Below are 26315 nucleotides of genomic sequence, written 5' to 3'. Positions count from 1 at the left end.
CTCTAATCTCTGAAACAAAGAAGTTCAAAAAGTCTGAAGAACACATGTTAACCCCTAAACTACAGGTAACCGATAACCAGAACAAGTGAAAAGCGTGAATCAAAGGTCAACAATCACTGAATGTGAGTGTAAAAACTTCTTTACAATAAATGGGGGAGTTTTTGAAAAACGAACATTGTTTTCATTAGGCATATTTTCAATTCACACAACACCACCAATTCAACAAGCTGAACTGGTCAAACTGCCACTGACAAGAGCACAGTTATAGCCAATGTGTGGAATACACAGCAAAAACGAGCCTGACAGAAACTCACAAGCGGGCACTTGGTGTCACGACTCCATATACATCACCATAATTACGGTAACACACTTGATTTAAGAAATCCCAAAATAAATGTAAAAATATCTCTCTTTGTGGATTAAGCTGTAGTGGGTGTTCAATAACAGCTATTTATTTAAAAGAATCCACAGATAAAAGAAGAAATCATTGATTCTCAACACTTTCTATTTGCACCCTGACAGGGCAGGGCCAAATGAGCACAGTCTGTTTTCCGTCTTGTGAAAAGTTGCTATTAAAGAGCAGAGCGTTTTCTTCAAAGAGGGATTACACAGATGCGTTCGCTGACCTCAGGTTACTAAAAGGGCCACAGAGTTGAAATCTTGTAAACAGTGGTATGAAGTCTTACCAGGAAGGCTGTAATACTCCTCTGCGTGTTCTCCCAGTGGAAGCAGCTTTTAATATACTGCAGCGTATAGAGAATGGCCATGCTGATCTTCCTCACTCGATAGATATTACGTGCTAAAAGCTAATGGGGACAAAGCAGTAGTTAGCAAGATGTGCCCGAGGACGTAATGCTCGCAACATGACATTCACTCAGGTGTAAAGAGGCTTTTAAACTGGAGGTTCATTGGTGATAAATATTAATAAGTCAAGTCATCTTTGGTGTCTAAAGAGCTTCAGGCGGCTCTGGAGGAAAAACTGACTGTAATGAGTTTCTAAAGGTGCCAACAACAAACTGAATATTAAGAGAAAGGCGAAAATATGCTAGCAAATTATTCTGTAATTGTTGATAAAGCACCTTGTTGTTAAACTACAAATTTTGTCTCCAGTACATTATAAACTGACACATTTTAATAATGTTCATAATGGTGCCTGAAGAGTAGAAAATATGGCAGAAAATTATGCTGTAATTGTTGATAGAGCACCTTTTTGTTAAACTTGGGATTTTCCTCCGCAAACGTAGTTTCTTTTGGCTGGAAGGTTTTGATTCCTGCTTTGATCTGCAATAGAAAAAAAAACCTAAACTTAGGAAACAAAGACTTGGCTTTTTACAGCACAGATACAGCATAGCATAACATTAAGTTTAATGAAGTTTGAATGATCCTTTTGCAGCAAAGTGTTCTCAATTCGGGATGCACAATATATCGGCGGCAGTGCTCAATTTGTTAATTGCGAGGTCCCGGAACAGATCAGGGTAACAGATCCGGAATGTTACTCGAGGATGAAGAGGTGTCGGGGGGATTATTGGTGTGGTGGATGGCTGAGGGGTGTCGCGGCAGGGTGGGGGTGTCGTGGACGAATGTGAAAAGGGTTGGGGTGTCGCGGAAGAAAGTGAAAGTGAACAGCAGATGGTTGTGGAGGGGGATTGGTAAAATGAAGTGCCGGATCAGATTTCAGAGGTTCCGGATCTGGCGTGTTCTGGCACAAAGGCCTGATCAGCAGCCATATTGTTATTGGTGAATAAATGCTATATTTAATGTTATCGTTATTGGTCCGATATCAAAATTAGGCCGATATCTTTACGCCGATGGATTACATAATTGTATAGAACTGCCTGCCTCGCGCATGCGTGGGTCGAACTTGTTCTTACTTGTCCAGTGCACTATAACATTGATTATATGTTATTATCAACGCATTACTTGCCATGTGTTATTGATATAAGATTGTATTCAGTTTGACCAGCATATTTAAAATGAGCCCACGTAATAGACTGATTTCCCGCAGCCGTCATTTCGAAAACTAAATCGAGGCTGCGGTGGGAAGAAACGCGGAAGTATCGCCTGAGTTACACAGGAATGTTGTGTACTTGGCTGTATATCTTATCAGCGAAAAGAAAGTGAATGGATAGTAAAAATAAAAAGGGACGCCAGACCTCATTTTCAGATAAGTTAATGGAAATGGCACTGGTTAGCTTACGTTAGCTAACTAATATATTGGTTATCGGCCTCCAAATCTTAAATTGGTTATCGATAACGGCCCAAAAATCCATACCGGTACATCCCTACTTTTTATTAACGAATGATGGGATTTCTTTAATTTGAAGCACTTACAGGGTTGTAGAGGACTTTCAACTCAAGTGTGATGCTGCCTTTGTTTGCCCTTGATAAATTATTAGTCTTCAACATTCTGGTTATTTGTTGGCCATTAGAAATCTAAAGGCAAAGCAGAGATGTTGTAAATTAATATTGGCAATTAAAAAAAAACTAAAAAACTTCTTTTTGTGGGTACTTACAGTCAACAAAGGAATGGCGACTTTTCCCAGGAAGTCTGGAGCTTTATCTCCATCCTCATGATAGACTGTCAGCACCAAAACGTCATGGATGTCCCTAATGGGGCTGAACACACATCACATCAATGGAATAACAATACCTGCATAAGATACACTGAAACCTCTACAACATCAGTACAACTCACAAAGTCAGGGCTGTTCTCCATTCAGGATTCAGTGTTTTGCATATGGTGTGAGTTTGCAGTTTGCTGTTACCCAGCTCAAGGGTACAGAAAGGGTCACTTTTACCTGACAAAGATATTTTGACATCATTATGACTCAATAAATCTTTTTTAATAGGCTCTACTTACTAAACAATTGACTGAATGTGCAATACATATTTCATAAAGATAGATACCACTTATATCTGTGGATGGAAGATCTGTGGCTCTTATTAACTTGACTTGAAGAAAGCCGACATTTTTTAAGTCTCCAAGAACGTTCATCGGTCTCTTTAAATATAAATGACGTCTTGTATTAGACATTTTAAACAAAAATCACAAGCACACTAAATTTACAAATGATTAAATAAATATGTAACACAATGAAATACTCACATATTGCTCACGCAGCCTCTCGAAGGTATTAGGGTTATCCAATGGAGCAGACTGGATGTCTGAGACGGACGCACCTGAACATGGGGTCAGGGTGACCAAAAACAGCAGTTTTCCCTTCTGTGGGTCCAGCTCATGAGTATATAACTGTTTTTGATTGACAGGAAGTCTGCTCAGGTCAATATCCAGTCTGAAGAGAGAAGAACGGATTATTGTTTCTTCAGTGGACACAGTAGGAATACAGCATGTAGAGGTATTCAAAAAGCACAGTTTGAGTTTGGGTTTTGAAGAGGTGTTTTTTGTTGTGGTCGGTACAGTGCCTGACAAAAGTGAACTGCATTCCAATCATCACAAATACTGCAGAAGATCTAATGGAACCCACATGGACCCAAGATTCTCACAGAAATCAGTCATGTTTGGTAAAGGAAAAATCATGATTTGGGGTTACATTCAGTATGGGGGTGTGCGAGAGATCTGCAGAGTGGATGGCAACATCAACAGCCTGAGATATCAGGACATTTGTGCTAACCATTACATTACAAACCACAGGAGAGGGCAAATTCTTCAGCAGGATAGCGCTCCTTCTCATACTACAGTCTCCTCATCAAAGTTCCTCAAAGCAAAGAAGGTCAAGGTGCTCCAGGATTGGCCAGCCCAGTCACCAGACATGAATATTATTGAGCATGTCTGGGGTAAGATGGAGGAGGTATTGAAGATGAATCCAAAATATCTTGATAAACTCTCCTGAGTCCTGCAAGAAGGCTTTCTTATCCATTCCAGATGACTTTATTAATACGTTATTCGAGTCATTGCAGAGATGTATGGATGCAGTCCTCCAAGTTCATGAGTTATACACAATATTCATTCTTTTTCCACTGCACCATGACTTTATATTCTATACTGTACATTATTTATGTTAAGTGACAAGACTTTTGTCTAAGCAAAGCCAGACCTAAATTAATGTACATTACTTTCAAATATTACAAACAACACAAAGACTTATACGACTTCAATAACTATATTTTTAACCCTGCTGTGCTGTTGGGGATATTTTTATCCACTCTGAGGTGATTTATTATTTGGCCACAACTTTTATTTGTTTCAGCAAATGGAATGATTTTTGGTGACAAATTGACATATGTTTTGGCAAAATGCTTCAGAATTTTTCAAAAAGTCAATACACTCTGGGCAAATTCACTACCCTTTTATTACCTACGACCCTGTTCATGGCTGTTTTTGCCTCATTAACTTCTATTATGACCAAATTTTTTGATTGCAAAGCCATGACACCATACAATCATGCATTTTTGATTGTTGGTAGTTCTCCCTGTTGAGAAGAGGTCAAATTTGGGATTTTACTGTTAATCATCATTTACAGTGCCAAAAAAGGTTAGTTCTGGTTTTTATATGGAGTATTGTATAAGTGCATGCATGCATGTGTGTGTGTGTGTGCGTGCGTGCGTGCGTGCGTGCGTGCATGCGTGCGTGCATGCGTGCATGCGACAATGTAAGAAAGACCTTTGCACACTTACCTTGATATGTTTGAGGAAATAAAAAATAAGCACCTCAGCTCCCAGAACATAGTAAGTATGCATGCTATAATTAGCTGTTTTACTCCATAGAAACTCCATATAAAAGGGTTAATGATGCCAAATGATGATCAACAGTAAAAATCACAAATTTTACCCTCTCCTAATAGGAAAAAAACACCAACAATCAAGAACGCCTTATTATTTGATGTCATGGCTTTACTATCAAAAAGTGTGGTTATAATGAGGACCAATGGGGCAAAAACAGCCATGAATAACAAATAATGAAAGGGTCGTCAATTTGAACAATACACAAGGGTTAAAGTTGAGTCAAGTTTTAACACAAGGAGAAGATGAGGGTTTATTATACAACATTAAATACCAAAATGTTTACGTTTGTCTTAAGGCGGGCATACTGTAAATACTGTAAATCTAAAGTTCAGTTTTTTCATGTTTTTTTTAAAGAAAATTATTTTGTTCATTAAGGCAGCATTTATTAAATGTAAAAAAAAGTTAAATTGTTAAATACACTGAAAAAAGTGTTGCATGCAAAACTGTTGCAAACAATTTATTTGTGTTGAATTTAAACAAACAAATTAAATTGAGCAATGTTCAACTTAATTTGTTTGTTTAAATTCAGCCCAAATAAATTGTTTACAACCACTTAACGTAAAAAAATGGAATCATCTTTGAATATTTTTTTTCAGTGTACTTATTAAAGTTTTAAATAACTGCTTTCTTATTGTATGCAGTTTCAAATGAAATTATTACTCCAGTCATTATTACTTTTATTACTATTACAATTAATAATAACATTATTAATAATGATAATAATAATCCTAATAATTAATAGTAGAGTACTTTCTGAAGGATCATGTTACTCTGAAGACTGGAGTAACGAAGCAGAAAATTCATCTTTTAAAATCACTGGAATGAATAATTAAGTTAAATTATGAACTATTTTTGAACAGTTACTTTATAGTGCAATAACATTTCACAATTTACACTGTATTTTTGTGGAAATAAATGCAGCCTTGGTGAGCAGAAAAAGCTTATTTTAAAACATTTAAAAATCCTACTGACCCCAAACTTTTGACCGGTAGTTTACAGTATATATATATATATATATATATATTTCCCCATTGTAGCAGGAACTTTCAACATTTTATTTTTCTTTTTTTTTTTACAACGGCTTACAAGCTTCTGGTGCTTTAAAAAAATAAATAAATAAATAGTTGGTTTCAATTCATGAGGTTTGGGTGGTTAAATGTGTCTAAAGTTAACCAATATGAGGAGGATAAACCCGTTGAACAGCAAGAGAGATGATAGTTTACAGAGGACCTCCTTTCTAATTCACACACATGGGGTGACCAGGCATAAGGGTTTCCAATGCTGGAAAACAACATATACTTTATGCTTTGTGTACATTCACCATGCATATCAATAGCTGTTATGAGAGAGAAAAAAAGAGAGAGAGAGGCTCGTCTGACCATGTTTTTGGCTTGGAATTTTAAAATTGAATCATAAAATTGTTTCATTTATCACTCTACAAATGATTTTCACAAAAACTTACTTGTGACAAAGGCAGACACATGGTCTTCTGCCCATTTGAACCATGTACGCCTGCCTTTAGTGAACTACACACTGTGAATCATCTATTAAGACTAGCAAATAGTGAATTCATCATTTGTTAAACATTAACTCTAGTAGACTTTAGTAAGCAGTCTATAACTGCAGATATAAATGCTCTATTCTTGACTTCTTTAAATCAACTATTTTTGATTTAAAATGTGCTTAATATTTGTTCTTTCATATTTTGTTACTGATTAATTTTTCATGACTAAATTAAGATTTGGGGCGACGCAGTGGCACAGTAGGTAGTGCTGTCGCCTCACAACAAGAAGGTGGCTGGTTCGAGCCTCGGCTGGGTCAGTTGGCGTTTCTGTGTGGAGTTTGCATGTTCTCCCTGCGTTTGCGTGGGTTTCCTCCGGGTGCTCCGGTTTCCCCCACAGTCAAAAGACATGTCGTACAGGTGAATTGGGTAGGCTAAATTGTCTGTAGTGTATGTGTGTGAATGCAGGAGTGTGTGGATGCTGTGTGGAAGTACATTTATAATGTGCTTAACTGTATTTTCATATTTTATTACTTATTAATTGTTCATTACTAAAATCAGTATTACATTATTTACAAACCATTTGTATTTAAGAGTAGTTGGTGGCTTTAAGAATTGTTCAGAATGAGTTACAGTAGTAAACGATTGAAATCAACTTTTATATATTTTATTATTCAGGCGTATGTTAATGGTTACTTCGTATGTTAATAAATGCTTTATTAACTCAACTTTATGCTTTGTAAATTCCTTATAAATGACAATTAATGGCTCTTTATCAAATTAACAAGAATAAATCTTGGCAAGCTTATATAAAAAACAAAAATACTGTCAACTTTAAACCTTGCCAAATTACAGGATTGTTAAAATACAATTAGAAATAAATGCATTTAAATCAAATTGTATGAAACAACAATATAATAATTTAACAATATATAATGATACAAAATTACAATGTTATTTAATGAAGTTTAAACTGTAATGTAATTTCATTTTAGATAAAAGGAGGTTGCAAAGATTTATTTTTAATTTGATTCAGTTTCATTTGTGTGTCTTCAAATGAAAAGAAATTAACAAAGTCATTATTTTTCTGTTTTTTTCTCCTGTTTAGAATATAACTGAGCCTTTAATTGTCATTTATAAGGGATTTATGAAGCAGAAATGGTGCTCACTTTAGGTTAGGTCACAAAACTAGATGAAGTTGACTTAATAAAGCATGTATTGTATAAACATACAAATGAACTATAAGTATATGCCTGAATAATAAGATGTAAATGTTGATTTGAATAGTTTATTAATCATTTACTTAAGCATGCTGAATGATGAACAAGAGTATCAAAATATAACATAAAATGTAATAAAACAAAAACAATGTAATAATTTAACAATATATTATGATACATTTCAATGTTATTTAGCGATGTTTAAACTGTACGGTAATTTTATTTTAGTTAAGATTGCAAAGATTTATTTTTTATTTTGACACAGCTTCATTTGTGTATCTTCAAATGAATAGAAATGAACACAGTTGTTTTTTTTCAGTCATTTGTCCTGTTTTTAAAGCATAAATAGTCCTCACTTTAGGTCAGAATATTGGATGAAGTTGAATTAATAAAGCATTTATTAACATACAAATTAACTATCAATATATGAGTGAATAATAAGATATATAAATGTTAATTTTAATAGTTTATTAATCATTTACTAACTCATTCTGAATAATGTTAAAAAACCAGCATCTACTCTCAAATAACTGGTTTGTAAATAATGCAATACTTAATTTAGTAATGAAAAATGATCATTAACAAAGTATGAAAATAAATCATTAAGCACTATATTTGTGCTTATGTCAAGAATAGAGCATTTGTAGCTATATACTGCTTACTACTGTCTATTAATGTAGAGTTAATGCTTAACAGATATAGAACTGTTTGCTAATGTTTAATAAATGATCCATAATGTGTAGTTATTACAGTGTTAGCAAAAAAGTACTGTTCAATTGTTTTGATTTTCAAACTGCCCGATGGTTGATCTTTGGGATGTCACAACATACTCCTAAAGTTGTGCTACTGAATAATTTTTTATTTGAGATGTCATATTCCAGCAGATATCCTGAAATCCTGCAGTATATTTTGGCACTTTAATTCACCTTTCCTGATGCCCAGAAGACAACAAAAGCAAAACCTGCCACAGCTTACCCCACACTCTCCCCAGCAAACTTTTGCTCAAACTTACACTCCCCAGCACTCCTCTGACTTCCTGCCCCTCTTGCAGCAAACTTCCACCACCAGATTTTCCTGCGCATCCTGGAACTGGTTAAAGTCGAAGGACTCCCTCCACTGCGGGTTTGCCTTAATACACAGATTCTGATAGACAAGCAGGAAAGAGAGAGACAGAGGAAGCGGTGTCGGTTTTTAAGGCACTCACAAAACACAGACAGCTAACATGACAGGTGTATTAAGCCTTATTCAATAAGACATGTGGTGGAGGAGGGGCAGACGTCTTTCGGAAAACACATCCTCTCTCTTCGCCGGGATTATAAACTCTGACAGCATCCAATTAGAACTAGTTTTGTTCAACAAGCAAACATGCCCAAACAGAGCCAGGGGGCTCAATGAAAAAAGATGACATGAGAATACAAGACTAGTTGGTTGGAACAACTGAAGAAGAAGGGGGGGGGGGTGCGTGGTAGATGAGCAAGGCATTCTGGGTATGCAAATGAGCCGAATGAGACGCAGTAACAGAGGCATCAGGAGAGACGCCCTGCCAGACACGGCCGATCTAATGAGTAGCCTCTTCTGTCACCAGCGCACTGAAGCCTGGGAGAAGCCATCCCAAAGAGGGGGAGGAGAAATCAAGGTAAAATCTAAAGCGAGGTGTGCGAACTACTAAGAAAGTATGGGAGGAGGGAAGGGTTTAATGAGCTTTTGAGAGAAACAGAGAGGACAGAGGTTTCGAAACAAAGAAAAAGATGAGGCAAGCTGTGATGATGTAATGAGCAGGGGAAATGAGAAAGCCGGAGCAGTGTTAACTTCATCTTTTTGTGGTCAACATCTTTTCCACTGACGTAAACATTAATGACCATTAAGTAAAACTCTTTTTGAATGACAAATAATTGTATTGACATCTTCAATAACAAATCAAGACAAATTTCGGACTGATCTTCAGTATAAAACGTTAGATATTTCACCCAAAAATGAACATTTACTCACTATTTACTCTTAAATTAGGGCTGGGCGATTTGGCCTAAAATCAAAATCTTGATTAACTGAGCATTTTCCTCGATTATGAATAATAAACGATTATTTTATTTATTTATTTGTCCTCATAGTTCACTGACAAGTTTTGGACAGTAAATATGCTCACATATTACAGGTGAAAGATTAAAAATAATTGAAGGAAGCACACACTATGTACTATCTATGATCATTTACTGAACATCAATGCTGAACAGCTGAAACTAAAACACGCATTGCCGAAAACCAGCAGTCACTTTTTTCTTAAATTATTCTATTTCTATAAATTATTTTCAATGTTTTTCATATTAAAAGTAGAAAATAAGCAGTATTTCTTCTAAATGAAATAACTCTTGCATACCCTGTGGATAATGCTTTAAACAGTGCAATATCTCGCATCTTCTGTAAACAAATATTTAATGTAAATAATCATTTTAATTTAATGGATAACATGCTGTCTCAAGGTATCTCTGGCGGAGCTTTCAATCCTCGTCAGTGAAGTGTAAAGTAAGAATGGGTCCATCGTCCTACATGACCAGAGATTAGATGTGGCTGCAGAAGTAGAAATCAGCCACAGCCTTTACCAGGTGACATGTAGGGAAAGTAATTGAAAAAATTGTCCTGGAAAAATTTGATCGATTATAGCTTTTGAATGTCGATTTCGATTATTTTTCAATGAATCACCCAGCCCTATATTAAATGGTTCCAAAACTTTGAGTTTTTTTCTTCTGTTGGTCACTAAAGGGTCAGACTTTATTCTGATGGTCTGTTTTTTTAATTTAAGTTACATTGCATCTATATGCTAACTAATTACATTTTAAGTAGACTGTTAGGTTGGGGTTAGGGTTGGTATAAGTTGACATGTACTCGCAAAGTGTCTTATAGTCAGTTAAATGTCTGTTGAAGGAACAGTATCAGCAGATATTGAGCAGACAGTCTACAGTACTAATACTCAAATGGACCATCAAAATAGTGTTACCCACGAAAGAAGATATTTTGAAGGAAGCTAAAAACTTGTAACCATTGACTTTTATTGTAGAAAAAACAATACTAGGGAAGTCAATGTTTACAGGTTTCTTCAAAATACCTTCTTTTAAGTTCAGCAGCAAGTCAAATAGGTTTGGAACAAGCAAAGTGTGAATAAATGACAAAGTAACCTTGTAACTTTAATGAAGAATCTTTTAACTGAATTATTTATACCACAGTGTTATTTCACATTTCATTATTTAATTTCTGTACCTGAATACTGTTTGACCCTCCAAAAACCATAAAGTGCTGTTTATTATTTTTTTTTTTCTTTGACCTATTGTAATTATTCCCTCTTGTAATTTATTAAATTATTTTATACATGACACCCTTGCAAAATCACTTAAATCAATCTAAATTCAAGATTTTCTCCCCATATAGAGTTATTCAAGCCATCTGGTGAAATTGTATTTATATCTCAATATAAATCGCTGAAAAACAAAATATCGCAATGCCAGATTTTTCCAATATCGTGCAGCCCTAGTTGCAACAGTTAAAAGTATTGCTTATGCCGAGTTCAGACTGCATGATTTTCAAAGTAGTCATGTCACAGATGTTTTCACACTGCATGACTATCTGGGTTAGCGTTCCGTCGTGCTTTGTTTACACTTCAAGATGGATCTGCGACAGGAGGTTTCAAACTGCATGATTTTAAAACAGGAAGAATCGCCGACAACTTTGTCCACACTACATATCACAAACAAAACACACGAGAAGTGACATGAAAACAACGCAAGGTCACGTAGTATAACTAATATACTCCACTAATGAGAAAGAAGCCTTTAATGGGGTAGAAAATTTACTGGTGGGTTTAAAGGAAATTATCAATTTCTCCTCAACTTTTTTTCTTTTTTGACCCGGTTCTGGTATTGCTCAGATGACACGTCACACAGATACTGGTGCTCTTGCCAAATTTCCAGTAGTTTTTCCTCCATTTCTTGGGTCCAAATAAACTGATAATGAGCGCTTTTAACGTCTCCCCCAACCTCCCGCTGCCCTGCAGGTACCCATGCTAGTGGATGCAGCTCTCTCATTGGCTGTAGGTGATCGTCAATGTAATTTTCAATCAGAACTCATTCACACGACATGATTTGAATCGCCGACAGCTCCAGATATTTAGCACGCCAAATATCTCACGGGTGTCGGCGACTCATCTGCGATTCTCTCAGATCGCGTCTTTGATAATTGATACTGTGTGATTGTTACATTGCATGAGCACCGATTTGCCTGTGATTTTAGGCATTTGTCGGAGATTTCACAAAATCTGTCGGCAAGTCAAAATCAGGGCTAAAATCATGCAGTCTGAACTCGGCATTACTCGAAGATAAATATGGTGGTTTTAAACCTTTATGAGTTTCTTTCCTGTGTTGAACACAATAGAATGCCATTTTGAAGAATGCTGGTTGATAGTACCCATTAACTTCATTAGTAATTTTTCCCTACTATGGAACTGGATGGGTATCATCAACCAGCATTCTTCAAAATATCTTTTTGTGTGTTTAACAAAAGAAGAAAAAAAAGCTTAAAATGATTTTGAATGTGTAAAGCAATTAAATTATGAAAGATGTGTGTTTGTGTGTGTGTGTGTGTGTGTGTGTGTGTGTGTGTGTGTGTGTACATGCATGAACATTAATCCCTTTAAATCTGTGTCTGTATTGTTCAAACTTTCAGATCATTCAATTTTATTCTTGTTTATTGTAATGATTTAAGTAAATCTGTTAGATTTTACATTGTAATCTACTTTAAGCAACTTTAAGCAACTAGACTAAATTGATTCAGAAGACTTACCTAAATGTAGTTTTAGTCACTAGAATAAGCCTCAAAGATAAGATAAAAATTGCTGTCAAAAAGAACACTGAGGGGGAGGATGAAAAGGAAAGCAGGATGATCTGACCTTGCTCCTGACCCGCTGGTCTCCAAGTCTAAAGCGGACGTAAACGTCTCCCTGTCCGCAGTCCGGCATGTCCTGTCCTTCCACCAGGATAACAGTGTAAACGCCTGACCAAACCTGACTCTTCGTGAACCGCCCGAACTGCGCCTGGCTTATCGGCTGACCCTGGAACAGACAATACAGGCGATAATTTACAGAAGTTATTCGTCTGACATTTGATGATCATAAACATGTTTTTCTATGCTTTGATCAAATTAACGTAACATTTGAACATTGTTGCTCCAATTTTTTCACAGATTTGATGAGGTTTTGATGAAATTAACAATGACTTGACCTGGAACCAGGTGTGACCAAAGAAATGTTTGTGCTGTTTTATCATATACTGTAGCATTAATTGAGAAAATAGTGCAGTTATTAGTTTACAGTGATCCTTCTGATTTATTTATTGTATAGAAATAACATAAACCCATACACTTGTGAATAGACTACTTTAATAAGTTAACCAATGTTTCTGCAAAAAGCCTTTGTTCCCAAGGATTTAGTATTTTTCTAACTATCGTTTAGTTTAAGAGGGCAAACCCTTTTTTACACAGGGCTATGTAGTTTTGGATTTAGTTTTCCCTTAATAAAAACCTTTATTTCAGAATTGCATGAAGTGATGATATGATGATGATGTTATATAGTGTGACAAACATGTAACAAAATAAAAATTAGTAAGGGGTAAACACTTTTTCAGACCACTGTATATTTAAATTAATTCATTTTCTTTCGGCTAATGTCGCAGTCACACTAGAGTTTGTGCTTGTGAAAAGCTTGTGAAATTCTGTCATATGGTGCTGCGAAAAAGGGCGGAATTAAACAAGATGATAACAATTAAAAAAAGCGAGTGATTGGTCCATATTTTAAATTTCTGTACAAAGAGGTCATGTTTCAATCTTCAATTAGTTTCAGGCAGTCACGTGATATGATTTCGCAGGTCAGAGTTCACCGAACTTGAGCGTTGCAATGCAGCGAACTGCGAAACTTGTCACATGAGCTTGCATTTCCAGTCTGTTGGAGTCGCTTGTGTATGAATGGAGACTATAGGGCGAAAAGTGAAGTTTCAGTTAAAAGTATTGTTTACTCGAGAAAACCTTTATGAGTTTCTTTCTTTTTTTTTCCTACTATGAAACTGGATGGGTATAATCAACCAGCATTCTTCAAAATATCTTCTTGTGTGTTCAACAGAAGAACGAAGCTTAAATTGATTTTGAACGTGTAAGATAAGTGATTAAGTTATTTCTGTTAAGTGACAAGACTTTTGTCTAAGCAAAGTCAGATCTTACTGTCCTAATTAAATAATAAAAAATTAAGGCATGATCATATTTTATTTCAGTAAAATAAGTGTAATCTAGAAGCCTTTGCTTTTCCAATAAACCACTTCTGATACCAAATGATCAACTAGAAGTCAAGTTATTATTTTTTGTTCCTAAAACTTGGATAGGCGACAAGACTTTTGTTGGGTAGTGTTTATTAATATATATGGCCTTCTCTGCTCACCAAGATTAATCGTGAGTTGCATTAGACTACAAACTACATTAGATTAAATGTGAATTACTGTATAAACAATAATATTGGGAGATATAATTCCAAAAAAAGAACAAATAATAAAATAAAGAGCGTCCAATTTGATATTATTATTCATTCATTCATTTTCTTCTCGGCTTAGTCCCTTTATTAATACGGGGTCGCCACAGCGGAATGAACCGCCAACATATCCAGCACATGTTTTACGCAGCGGATGCCCTTCCAGCCGCAACCCATCTCTGGGAAACATCCATAAACACTCACTCACACTCATATGCTACGAACAATTTAGCCTTCCCAATTCACCTGTACCACATGTCTTTGGACTGAGGGGGAAACCGGAGCACCCGGAGGAAACCCACACGAATGCAGGGAAAACATGCAAACTCCACACAGAAACGCCAACTGAGCCGAGGCTCGAATCAGCGACCTTTTTGCTGGGAGGCGACAGCACAACCTACTGCCACTGCGTTGCGATATTTTTATTATTATTATTATTACTAAAATGTTGAAAACCCTTTTTTCTGTTTACTGTACATTTTTGCTTGTTTCTGTGATTTTATAATTTCTCTTTTTGTTATATAATTCTGTAATGAAAATATATATTATGTTTATTATACAAATAATGTCAATAAATGTAAAGTGTCATTGCAGAATAAAGGTATTATTTAAAATGTGAAAAAAAGAATACAATTATTAATAGCAACGTTTGATAAAAGAAAAGGAATAAATCCATTTTGAAACAAACTGGGATCATCTGAACTCAGACCTGTACTGATAATAAATAATAGTACAATATGGTACCTTAAATAAATATTAAATCACAATATTTTACATAAATGGCTTTCTACAACAAAATAAAAAAAAAACGAAATGAAAAATAAAAATGCGAGATGAAATGCGCAGGTGATCCCAGCACCTCGGAAGACAGAATCAGAGAGAGAGAGAGAAAACAGGTCCATCAACAAGACTGCAGATGGATAAGTACACAGTACAGAGATGACTTGTGAGGCTTGATAGCCCTGCACTTTCATAAAAAAAAAAACACCCAGCATCAGGAAGAGGCTGCTCTGTTCTGCCAGTAATCACAGACCAGAGAGCTGTTTTCCCACCTGGCTGCTCAGAGAGAGTGTGACTGAGCCTTTCCTCCATTACAATCACACACACACACAGACAAACCAGCATTAACATTTAATGTAATGGCCACATCTCCATAAACAAGCCTCTTTACAGAGAGAGTGAGAGAGAACGACAGTTATAGAGCGAGCTGAGAGAAAGAGAGAGAAATATAATATTCATCCAAGCCAAGTCTTCCCAAGTGTTTATTTTGGACAAATTTGCCATCGACGTGGCCAATAAAACAATTCCGCTTAAGAGTAAGTGGCCCCTAAAGAGAGGCTATTCCTGGTGCTAAAAGAGCGGAGGGATTGCCTCCATATGGTGGAGCAGCATGGGGACGACGGGACAAGCCCAAAGCCGTACCCATTTGGCTGGAGCTCCAGCGCTGTCCATCCACAGCTGTGATATTACATCCCAACATCTGGGTTATAGCTCACCGTGCCTGGGAATGAGCCATCACACATATCCTCAGCATCTTACACTGGCATCGTGCCTTAAAATAAGACTACACACACACACACTGTAGAACCACATGCTATGTGCCAAAACTGCTGGCCGTTTCCATCTCGAAGACTGCGACGGAGGAAGTGTGATAGAGGAGGAGAGGGAAGAATTGAGAAGACATGTTCTGCCTGTACCGATAGGTGTCAAATAGATCTGGATCACAGTTGTTTTGCTTGAGGAGACGCAACAAAAACACATAGCGCACTGATCGTACTATACCTGATCGTGTAATCTAGCAGGTGTCCGGTTTGAGTCAGGCTCACAAAAAATAAATAAAAAATGTTGGTGCATAGGGCAGTTTTACTCTTAAATTGCATGGAATAAGTAAGAGATTGTATTTTGAATTTGCGTTATGAATTTTGCATTGTGGTATGCAGTGTGAAACAGTATTTATTAATAAGCAAATGCAATTCATGGTAAGTTACTTTATTAAAATACAGTAAGTTAACTTTTTTAAGTTATGCAAACTGGCAAATCAATGTATTTAGTAGGTTTGATATACTGTACCAACTTACATTAAGGAGTTGTTTATAAATAGTTGTTTATAAAATTTCTATAACTGATAACTGATTTATACAGTGCATTCGGAAAGTATTCATAGTGCTTCACTTTTTCCACTTTTTTATGTTACAGCCATATTGCAAAATGGATCAAATGCATTTCTTTCCTCAAAGTTCCACACACCATATCCCATAATGACAATGTGATTTTTTTTTAATTGTTGTAAATTTAATAAAAATAAAAAACCTGAAAATCACATGTACATAAGTATTCACAGCCTTTGCTCAATACTTTGTTGATGCACCTTTGGCAGCAATTAGAGCCTCAGGTCTTTTTGAATATGATGCCACAAGCTTGGCACACCTGTCTTCGGGAATTTTTGCCAATTCCTCTTTGCAGTACCTCTCAAGCTCTATCAGATTGGAAGCGATGGAGTACAGACATTTTCAGATCACTCCAGAGATGTTCAATAGGATTTAGTTCTGGGCTCTGGCTGGGCCCCTCAAGAACATTCACCGAGTTGTTGTGAAGCCACTCTATTGATATTTTGGCGGTGTGCTTTGGGTCATTGTCCTGCTGGAAGATAAACCGTCACCCCAGTCTGAGGTCAAGAGCACTCTGAAGCAGGTTTTCATTCAGGATGTCTCTGTACGTTGCTGCATTCATCTTTCCCTCTATCCTGACTAGTCTTCCAATTCCTGCTGTTGAAAAACATCCCCACAGCATGATACTGCCACCACCATGCTTCACTGTAGGGATGGTATTAGCCTGGTGATGAGCGCTGCCTGGTTTTCTCCAAACATAACGCCTGGCATTCACTCCAAAGAGTTCAATTTTAGTCTCATCAGATCAGAGAATTTTGTTTCTTATGGTCTGAGAGTCCTTCAGATGCCTTTTGGCAAATTCCAGGCGGGAAGTGGCTTCAGTCAGGATTGCTGCACAGATAGTTGTCCTTATGTAAGGTTCTCCTCTCTCCACAGAAGAACGCTGGAGCTCAGACAGAGTGACTATCGGGTTATTGATCACCTCCCTGACTAAGGCAATTTTCCCCCGATTACTTAGCTTAGGTGGCTGACCAGCTCTAGAAAGACTCCTGGTGGTTCCAAACATCTTTCAGAGGAGCAGAAATTTTTCTGTAACCTTCCCCAGCCTTGTGCCTCGAGACAATCCTGTCTCGGAGGTCTACAGACAATTCTTTTGTCTTCAAGCTTGGTTTGTGCTTTGACATGCACTGTCAACCCTGGGACCTTATATAGACAGGTGTATGCCTTTTCAAATCATGTCCAATCAACTGAATTTACCACAGGTGAACTCCAATTAAGCTGCTGAACCATCTCAAGAATGATTTGGCAAAGGCTGTGAATACTTATGTACATGTGATTTTTCAGCTTTTTTTATTTTTAATAAATTTGCAACAATTAAAAAAATATTTTTTTTCCAAATTGTCATTATGGGGTATTGTGTGTAGATTTTGAGGAAATGTATGAATTTAATTCATTTTGGAATAAAGCTGTAACATAAAAATGTGGAAAAAGTGAAGTGATATGAATACTTACCGGATGCACTGAAACTATGCGTCTTGTTAGGATTGGGATTCTACCAATTAGGATTATAATTAATCAAAAACACATTTCAGAACACAAGCAAAGTTTAACCCTAATAGAGTGAAAGACCTATGACCTTGTAATATTTCAAGCAAATTTAAACCATTTGGGCATAATAAATTATAAAAATTGTAGCTTTAACAAAGAATCATTGTAATCTACAATGAAGACTACTTTATTCAGGACCTAATGTGAATAAAAAAAAAAAGATTTTTAAAATTGTTCTAAGACAAGAATGAGTGTTGTTCAATAGCTCTAGGACAACTTTGATAAAAGATTTTGCTCTGCTTCAAATGTTGACTACTGTATACAGTGTTGTTACATTTGATTATTTAATTTCTGTACCTCGATACTGTTAGACTCTCCAGAAAAGCACTGTTTATTTCATTTGTATGAATTTAAGTTTGTAATTTGTTTATTATATTTTAATCAGATGCACTCCCTATCGATGTAAAATTATGAATTCTTATAAAAATGTGTTCATCTTGTGAACTTATATTTCATATATACTTTTTCCAATATCATGCAGCTTTAATATAAACCATGATAGTGTTTGTCCAGAATCAAACAGATTTATCAACTTTTTGGTTGTTAATGTTTTTAAAATCACCAAAGTTTTAAGAAAACAGAAATATCAAAATTCCTAAACTACTATGATGAAAATTATTTAATGGACCATTTTTCCCCCTTACAGACCCTGTCCACTTATCTGTTCCAACTTAAATTAATTAGCTGATTTAATAAACATTTTGTCTTCTCAAGGTGACTTTTATTACTGTATTAGAAATTTGAGACGTATGTCCTAATGCAAAAAAACTCAAAAGTAGCCATTTTCAAGACAAAACTTCCCCAATCCATTAAGAGTCCTACTGTATCAAAACTTATAAAAGATATGATTAACATGTAAAGTGTTGAGTTTAATCATGCTATACAACATATTGATATGAAATTAATTGACATAAATACAGTATACTAAAAGATCCACTGCACCTAACCCTTCTCTACAGAAGTATGAAGCACAGATTTTATTCAGAGAAATTATATATTGCAAATCTTTGGAGCCTTGAACAGAAAAAAAAGTGTTCCCTGCCAATGTGAGGTAAATATATCCTCATTTATGAACTAATCTGCACAAAATGCAAGACAGATTTGCTAACTTACCAGGAGAAAGTGAAGTAAAGGTAAAGTCAAAAGCTTGCAGTAACTTTATCGAAGATTGCTTGAGGAAGATGGTGAGGATCTACTGCCCTCCAGTGGACAAATACGTCATAAAATATATCAATGTACTAACTTTACTTTTACTAAGTTACTTTAAGTAAATCTACAACTGAATAGAAATTAAATGATAAATGTTTTTCATGACAAACCTTATTGAAGGATCCCTTTCTTCTTAGGAGCCACTTCTGAAAAATGATGAAAAGATGTTAGATGTTTTGACTTTGATCTGAAATGAGACTGTTTGGACTGTTTGTAAAATGTGTCCTACATTTCGTTTGGCCGGTTCCTCTCGGATGGACAGACAGGCCTCTATAATGATCACTCCCATATCGCTCTCCTCACTGTTGGGGTCCTCCAAAGACAGCGTCATCAGAACCATCCTGCAGACAAAAAGAACAAAACTTTATCTGTTTCATTCTGACAAGACATTATTTGAGGTGATTATGAAAGTAATAATGAAGTAATAATGAAATGATAAAGTTTCATCACCTGTCCAGCTCCAGTTTATTGAGAGGAAAGCTGCTTGATCCCATGAAGTCATTGGATCTTAGATCACGATCATACACCTGCATTAATCATTAGTGGAAAAATGATTATTAGCGTTACACAATTTTTTTTTCATCTAAAATAATTCATCATTCATTCATTCATTTTCTTTGGCTCATTCCCTTTATTTATCATAGGTCACAGCAGCGGAATGAACCACCAACTTTTCCAGCATATGTTTTATGCAGCGGATGCCCTTCCAGCTGCAACCCAGTACTGGGAAATAATCTAAAATAACGTAAAACTAAAATAAATAGCTTATATGTATTTTTTTTTAAATTCATGTCAGGCATGTTTAGAACACAAACCATTTGATGACATATCAAAAGACTATTTAAAGGAATAGTTTGGCCACAAAATATGAAAATTCTGAAAATTCATCATTCACTTATCCTCAACTTGTTCCAAACCTGCTTGATTTTCTTTCTTTTGTTGAACACAAAGGAAGATACACTGAAGAATCACCATTTAGCTTGCATAGTATTGTTTGTTCCTACCATGGATGGCAATAGCTGCTGGGTCCAACATTAATCAGAATATTTTGTTTTGGGTTCAACAGAAAAAATGAAATTCATAAATGTTTAGAACCACTTGAGTGATGGTGAAGGATTTTAGATTTTGGGGTGAACTATCCCATTTAACAGCCAAAAAAATACAAATTAAATTTCATTTCATTTAAGTCAGTTTCAAATACTTCTATATTATACTTCAAACTATTAGGTTTTACAGAGTGTGTGTGTGTGTGTGTGTGTGTGTGTGTGTGTGTGTGTGTGTGTGTGCGCGCGCGTGTGTGTGTGTGTGTGTGTGTGTGTGTGTGTGTAAAAATTAATATGCAGTGTAATTTTTATATAAATATTTAGCATTGAATGGACCACAAAACATTATTTTAGCTTTATTATCAGACAAGTGAATAAAGTGGATATAAAAAAAGACACTTTACTTTCATTTAATAAACTTTCTATGTATATGAAATCACTTTTTTTGGTCAAATGTAATTACCAGGGTTTCTGCAGGTTTCACCAAGTTAAATTTAAGACCTTTTTAAGACCTTTATGAATAAAATTTTAGACTTATACATGAATAAATGCTAAGGTTTTTTTTTTTTTTGAATATCCCAGTTGGAAAAGATTAGAATTTAATACATTTAATAATACAATAATAATAATTTAAATAATCAGTATCCTCTGCAATACATAAATGGAGAACTTTTAAACAAATGTTACTGTAGGAAAGTAGATGGGTAAATAGAGTTAAAAATGCTATATTTAAATTTGGGATTGTTGGTGATTGTGAGAGCGTACACTGTTGTATGATTGTATGTTAACGGCCAGATTGGGTAGCTTTACATGAACAAAGAAAAATTAAGGCCTGTTAAAAAAGATTTAAGACCTACAACACAACATATTAGTAAATTTAAGACTTTTTAAGGACTAAATTTTAGCTTTTGAGATTTAAGACATTTTAAGACTTTTTAAGACCCTGCAGACACTCTGAATGACATACAATTGTTTTAATGTCTTTATTAAAACAAAACACTAAATTGGTCAAATATTAATCTTCCAACCTGTATTTTCCATTTTCATATTGTGAACAAAAAAAAATGTATTGTTATTGTATAATATAGCTCAAACCTTGAGATGAAGAGTCTGATCGAGATCTCTGACAGGCAAGGAAAATGATTCATTCCATGTGGGATTCAAGTTCTTGTTCACAACTTTGCTCTTGTAGATGTGCTTGCCATCTAACTTGAATTTGATAAATGGGTCACTCGTACCTGTTGAAATAAACAATTACCAACAGTATTACACACACTATACGATCTATCTATCTATCTATCTATCTATCTATCTATCTATCTATCTATCTATCTATCTATCTATCTATCTATCTATCTATCTATCTATCTATCTATCTATCTATCTATCTATCTATCTATCTATCTATCTATCTATCTATCTATCTATCTGGATCTTAATTTTATCGTGTAAGATGAAACCAAATGCTTTTGAATATTCATACTAGGGCTGCACGATTAATCGAAAAAAGATCATCATCTTGATCCGACCCTCCACATGATCTTAATCTAGCATCTCTACAATTCAGCCCATTATATTTTCAAGTTCAGGACAGAAACATAAAAGCATTCTCAAAAGTCTATACATTGTGTTTATATATGTTGCTCAGCAATTTGGACACCTTCAAATGGTGTTGGAAGAGTCAGCATACTGTATTTATAAGGTATAATTCACCCAATAATGCCATTTCTGTCTTCATGTAATGACGTTTTTGCAGCCGCGAAGTCACATGTGAGTTGACACACTGTTTATCACAGAGAAGACGGAGGATTTTACCAGTGAAAAAAATGTCTAATAATGTTGTCAGTGACAGATTGCAAGCATATGTCTCAAACATAGTAAATCAACTTGTATGTAATCACTTGTAATGACTTTCCTGTGCATTAACGACCAGGACAAGTTTAAAGTCTTTTCAAGTCCACCATTACAAGTCATACAAAATAGACAAAATTGAGCATTTTAACCAACAGAAGACCAACACATAGGCCTAACACTATTGATTTACCATTTGTCAGAGAAATAACAATAATAATAGCTTACTCTTATTAGCATACTTATATTATTTAACATCTACAGAATTGTGAGATAATTGTGATCTTTATTTTAAGCAAAAAAGATTGTGATTCTCATTTCAGTCATAATCATGCATCGCTAATTCATACCGATTCATTTAACATCAAAACATGGTGGAAAACGTCTCACGTCATGTAAAAGTACAAGCACAAACAGCCTTAATCCAGAAGACTCATTATTTAGCTGACCATTCTCAGCATCGTGAGGCTTACATTTCATCTCTTTTAGAGCGATGTGAGTTGGCCGATTGTGAAAGAGTAAAAAAATTACAGCCAGCATGAATCTGTTAATTTAACGCCGGTGCATTAAAAACCCCCCAGAAACTGGGAGCAAGCAGTGTTAATCTCCAAAGCCTGTTAAGAAAGTCTGTCTGCGAGAGAGGAGGGAGAGCGGCTCTGTCTTTGTCTATGCTGTGGTATGCAGATTGGCTGGTTAGGGGAAAAAAAATATGAGAAAGAGTCCATGGCTTCATTTGTATGGATGGATAAAGGAGTGCTTGAGAGGACCTGCGGGGAGCCTGGAATCACATGACAAAAGGCCTGTGGGGACGAGCTGTCAGGCCTGTCAGCTCTCCTCTCCAAATGAACATCTCCAGGAGGCAGATCCTCCCTGCCAGCCGCTGACAAGGAAACCTCCAGGCAGCTTGACAGGAGGAAAGGGGCTCAAGCAGCTCCGGCGTGACTGAGAACGGTGACGGCGGAAATTAACACCAGGAAAATGGAGGACAGCGAGAGGGATGGAAGGAGGGAGGGGACTGGCGGGCTGCTTTTGCGACGCAGTGTCAGTCGTGGATTGGGGTGGCCACTAATTGTTAGGCAAATACAGGTGCTGGAGAAGGAATGAGAGGGGGAGATTCTGCATCATCACCATCATGATGGGCTGACAGATCAACTGACGACTGCACTAATGATGTCAATGAATGCAGACGTTCTTCAGGTGGTGTCTGAAACTTAGCAATAAAATAGAGGACCGAAAACTGTATTATTATTATTGTTTTTGATTTGGTTATAAAACTGATGATTTGTTATTGATCATTTGTGTGTGTGTCCATCTATTGTAAAATGTATCACAATGTGAAGAATATTGTTTTCAATTGTTTCGTTTCATTTGCTGCAGGTAAAAACTCTGGACATTAAGTGCTGTGTTATTCTCAAAGAAACCACACGAGGTCACTATTTTACCCAAAAAAAACTTTCATATTCCTTTCAGCAGATACTTTTACCTAAAATGATTCACATATACAGCTACAATAATAATAATTAGGGCTGACATCTATTTTTGTGGATATTTTTTCTAAAGGGTTTTATTTTAACCATACTGACACTGACACCTCCAATAGAGATAGAGAGGCTGTACAATCAGCTAACATATATACAGTTGAAGTCAGAATTATTAGCCCCCATTTAATGTTTTGTTCTTTTTTAAATATTTCCCAAATGATGTTTAACAGAGCAAGGAAAGTCTTATTTGTTTTATATTCACTAGAATAAAAGTAGTTTTTAATGTTTTAAAAACCATTTTAAGGTCAAAATTATTAGCCCCTTTAAGCTATATTTTTTTCGACTGTCAACAGAACAAACCATCATTATACAATTACTTGCCTAATTACCCTATCCTGCCTAGTTAACCTAATTAACCTAGTTAAGCGTTTAAATGTCACTTTAAGCTGTATAGAAGTTTCTTAAAAAATATCTAGTCAAATATAATGTACTGTCGTCATGGCAAAAATAAAAGAAATCAGTTATTGAAAATGAGTTATTAAAACTATTATGTTTAGAAATGTGTTGAAAAAAATCTCTCCGTTAAACAGAAATTGGGGGAAAAATAAACAGGGGGCTAATAATTCAGGGGGGCTAATAATTCTGACTTCAACTGTAAATACTGTACTGTATATAAATAAATAAATATATATATATATATATATATATATATATATATATATATATATATATATATATATATATATATATATATATATATATATATATAAAATGGCATTAAATATAGGGTACATATACAGTATATTTTTGACTAACTACATTTTAATTATATTTTATTTTAAAAATTAAAAGCATTGAAGTAGGCTATATTTTTCCTCTTATTTAGATAGTCCAAAGGGCAGGCTGGATTAATTTTTTGTAGCCCAACTTATAAACAATAGCCTTAGGATGTTGGGCTGGCAGTTTTGCGAGCTCTGTATATTTCATCACGATGTCCAAATGTTGTGCGATAAGTCGTTATATTGATTATTGTGGCAAGCCAATAATAAAAAACAAAAACTTGCAGAAGTACCAAGGAGCAATATATTTCACCCACATATACATAAATGGCTAATATATGTTTATTTATTTATTGTATATATGCTACATGATGCTTAAGAAGTAATTGTGATACCTTTTTATTTTTTATCCAATTAATTACTGCTATACAGAAATTATTTAAAAATCTTTTCCAAAACGGTACTGTAATCATATAGTTAATTACTGTATATGAGCTCTGGATATAATTACCAAAAGGTCATATTAAATCATTAAATCTTTCCTTTTCATTGGTCAGAACTGCTAAATGTATACCATATTTAATGGCCCAAAAGGTTGAAATCATGCCTATTTACGTCTCTGCAATGACTAATATTCAGACATGTGCCATTAGAGAAAGAATTAAGATCAAAGATTAAAGCCTGCACAGCAATCTGGAACAGTACTAAAGTCACGGTTCAAAATTAATATCAGGTCAACAAACAGCACCAAATTCTGATTTCCATATCATTCTGTTGAAAGTTGCAAGTTACTGAGATTAAAAGTTCTCCAAATGAGAAAGTGGATAAGGGATATTATCAAAGGTTAACAAATTAGATTTGATTAGAAATCCGTGGGACATTACAGCATCCATAATGCTCACATTAAACATTAATAGTATCAATAATAATATTTAAAATGTATGCATTTAACCATTTATTGTTATATTTTCTCCACCAGGTGGCAATGTATTCCATTTTATGAAAAAACGAAAGAAAGAAAGAAAGAAAGAAAGAAAGAAAGAAAGAAAAAAAGAAAGAAAGAAAGAAAGAAAGAAAGAAAGAAAGAAAGGAAGAAAGAAAGAAAGAAAGAAAGAAAGAAAGAAAGTATCCAAATGCAGAGAGGGAGGAAAATACAGTAATAATTATTCCTAAAATTGTGAACTTGAACTAGTACACTGAAGGCTTTTTTGCACAGCATATCTGGCAAGCATGTGCCACCAATAACCTCTCTCAGTCTATAGTGTGCATGACCATTTCATTAGATTCAGTTGGCAGAGAGGAATATCACTGGAATATATTCTAATTATGAAAAATAATGAGGTAGAGATGGTAATTAATAGCTTGCGGGCATACACCTGTGACTTTGAACATGAGAATGAGCTGCCCAATCAGCTCGGTCAGTCCTGCCAGATACACTGGCATTACGTCTGAAGAACCGCTCTGGGTATCAAATGAAAACATAGCAATCGTTTGCTTGCAGGATTTCAGTACATCTTAGCAAACCAAATCCCTCTTTTCTCTCCACATATGAATCTGTCGCTCTTGCACATAAACAAATATTTGAGAGATAAAACAGACAATACACTTTGCATTATGACTCCAGGGATTTGTACAGCCTCTAGGAAACAACATCTCAACACGACTCTTATTTGCATGACTCTATTTGCAATGCCAGCTTATTTGTTTTCTGACGTTAGTCTGATAAACTGACAGCATTTGAATGGAAAACAGTAAATGCTGACGTCTGTATTCAAAAAATTCTTCCCAAAATAGCTACGTGTTATTCTTAAATGGTTACAGAAGCATGTCAGAAGCAACAGAAAAAAAGGCATACTGGTAGGACAGCATTCTGTAGTTTTTGTGATGACTAGACTAGCAGGAGGAACTCGAACACATTCCAGCTTTATAGACAGTTCACCCAACAATGAAAATTGACACATTCTAGAATAGAATAGAAATAGAATAGAATGCCAGCGGCATTGTGGCACAGTGGGTAGTGCTGTTGCCTCACAGCAAAAAGGTTGCTTGTTCGAGGCATTTTTGTGTGGAGTTTGCATGTTCTCCCTGTGTTCATGTGGGTTTCCTCCGGGTGCTCCGGTTTCCCCCATAGTCCAAAGACATGCAGTCCAGGTGAACTGCGTCAGCTAAATTGTCCGTAGTGTATGTGTGTGAATAAGTGTCTATGGATGTTTCCC

General features: G+C 35.4%; 1 protein-coding gene across 2 annotated transcripts in view; it reads right to left on the bottom strand.

The window, feature by feature from the left end:
* The window catches only part of mctp2a (multiple C2 domains, transmembrane 2a), an 89211-nt gene that overhangs the window by 41679 nt on the left and 21217 nt on the right, over nucleotides 1–26315 (bottom strand). The window contains exons 5-17 of one of the 2 annotated variants that reach the window (XM_056478395.1): nucleotides 21084–21226; nucleotides 19396–19472; nucleotides 19175–19286; nucleotides 19056–19091; nucleotides 12398–12559; nucleotides 8477–8607; nucleotides 3107–3293; nucleotides 2908–3001; nucleotides 2696–2798; nucleotides 2514–2616; nucleotides 2332–2433; nucleotides 1207–1281; nucleotides 687–806 (exon numbers count right to left, since the gene is read on the bottom strand). In XM_056478395.1, coding sequence (XP_056334370.1) covers nucleotides 687–806; nucleotides 1207–1281; nucleotides 2332–2433; nucleotides 2514–2616; nucleotides 2696–2798; nucleotides 2908–3001; nucleotides 3107–3293; nucleotides 8477–8607; nucleotides 12398–12559; nucleotides 19056–19091; nucleotides 19175–19286; nucleotides 19396–19472; nucleotides 21084–21226 — 1445 coding nt within the window. The remainder of the gene's footprint in view (nucleotides 1–686; nucleotides 807–1206; nucleotides 1282–2331; nucleotides 2434–2513; nucleotides 2617–2695; nucleotides 2799–2907; nucleotides 3002–3106; nucleotides 3294–8476; nucleotides 8608–12397; nucleotides 12560–19055; nucleotides 19092–19174; nucleotides 19287–19395; nucleotides 19473–21083; nucleotides 21227–26315) is intronic. The other variant, XM_056478396.1, reaches the window with a different exon arrangement.

This window comes from Danio aesculapii, chromosome 18 (genome assembly GCF_903798145.1).
Source record: "Danio aesculapii chromosome 18, fDanAes4.1, whole genome shotgun sequence".
Lineage (NCBI taxonomy): Eukaryota > Metazoa > Chordata > Actinopteri > Cypriniformes > Danionidae > Danio > Danio aesculapii.
This window is presented reverse-complemented; position numbering and strand designations above follow the sequence as displayed.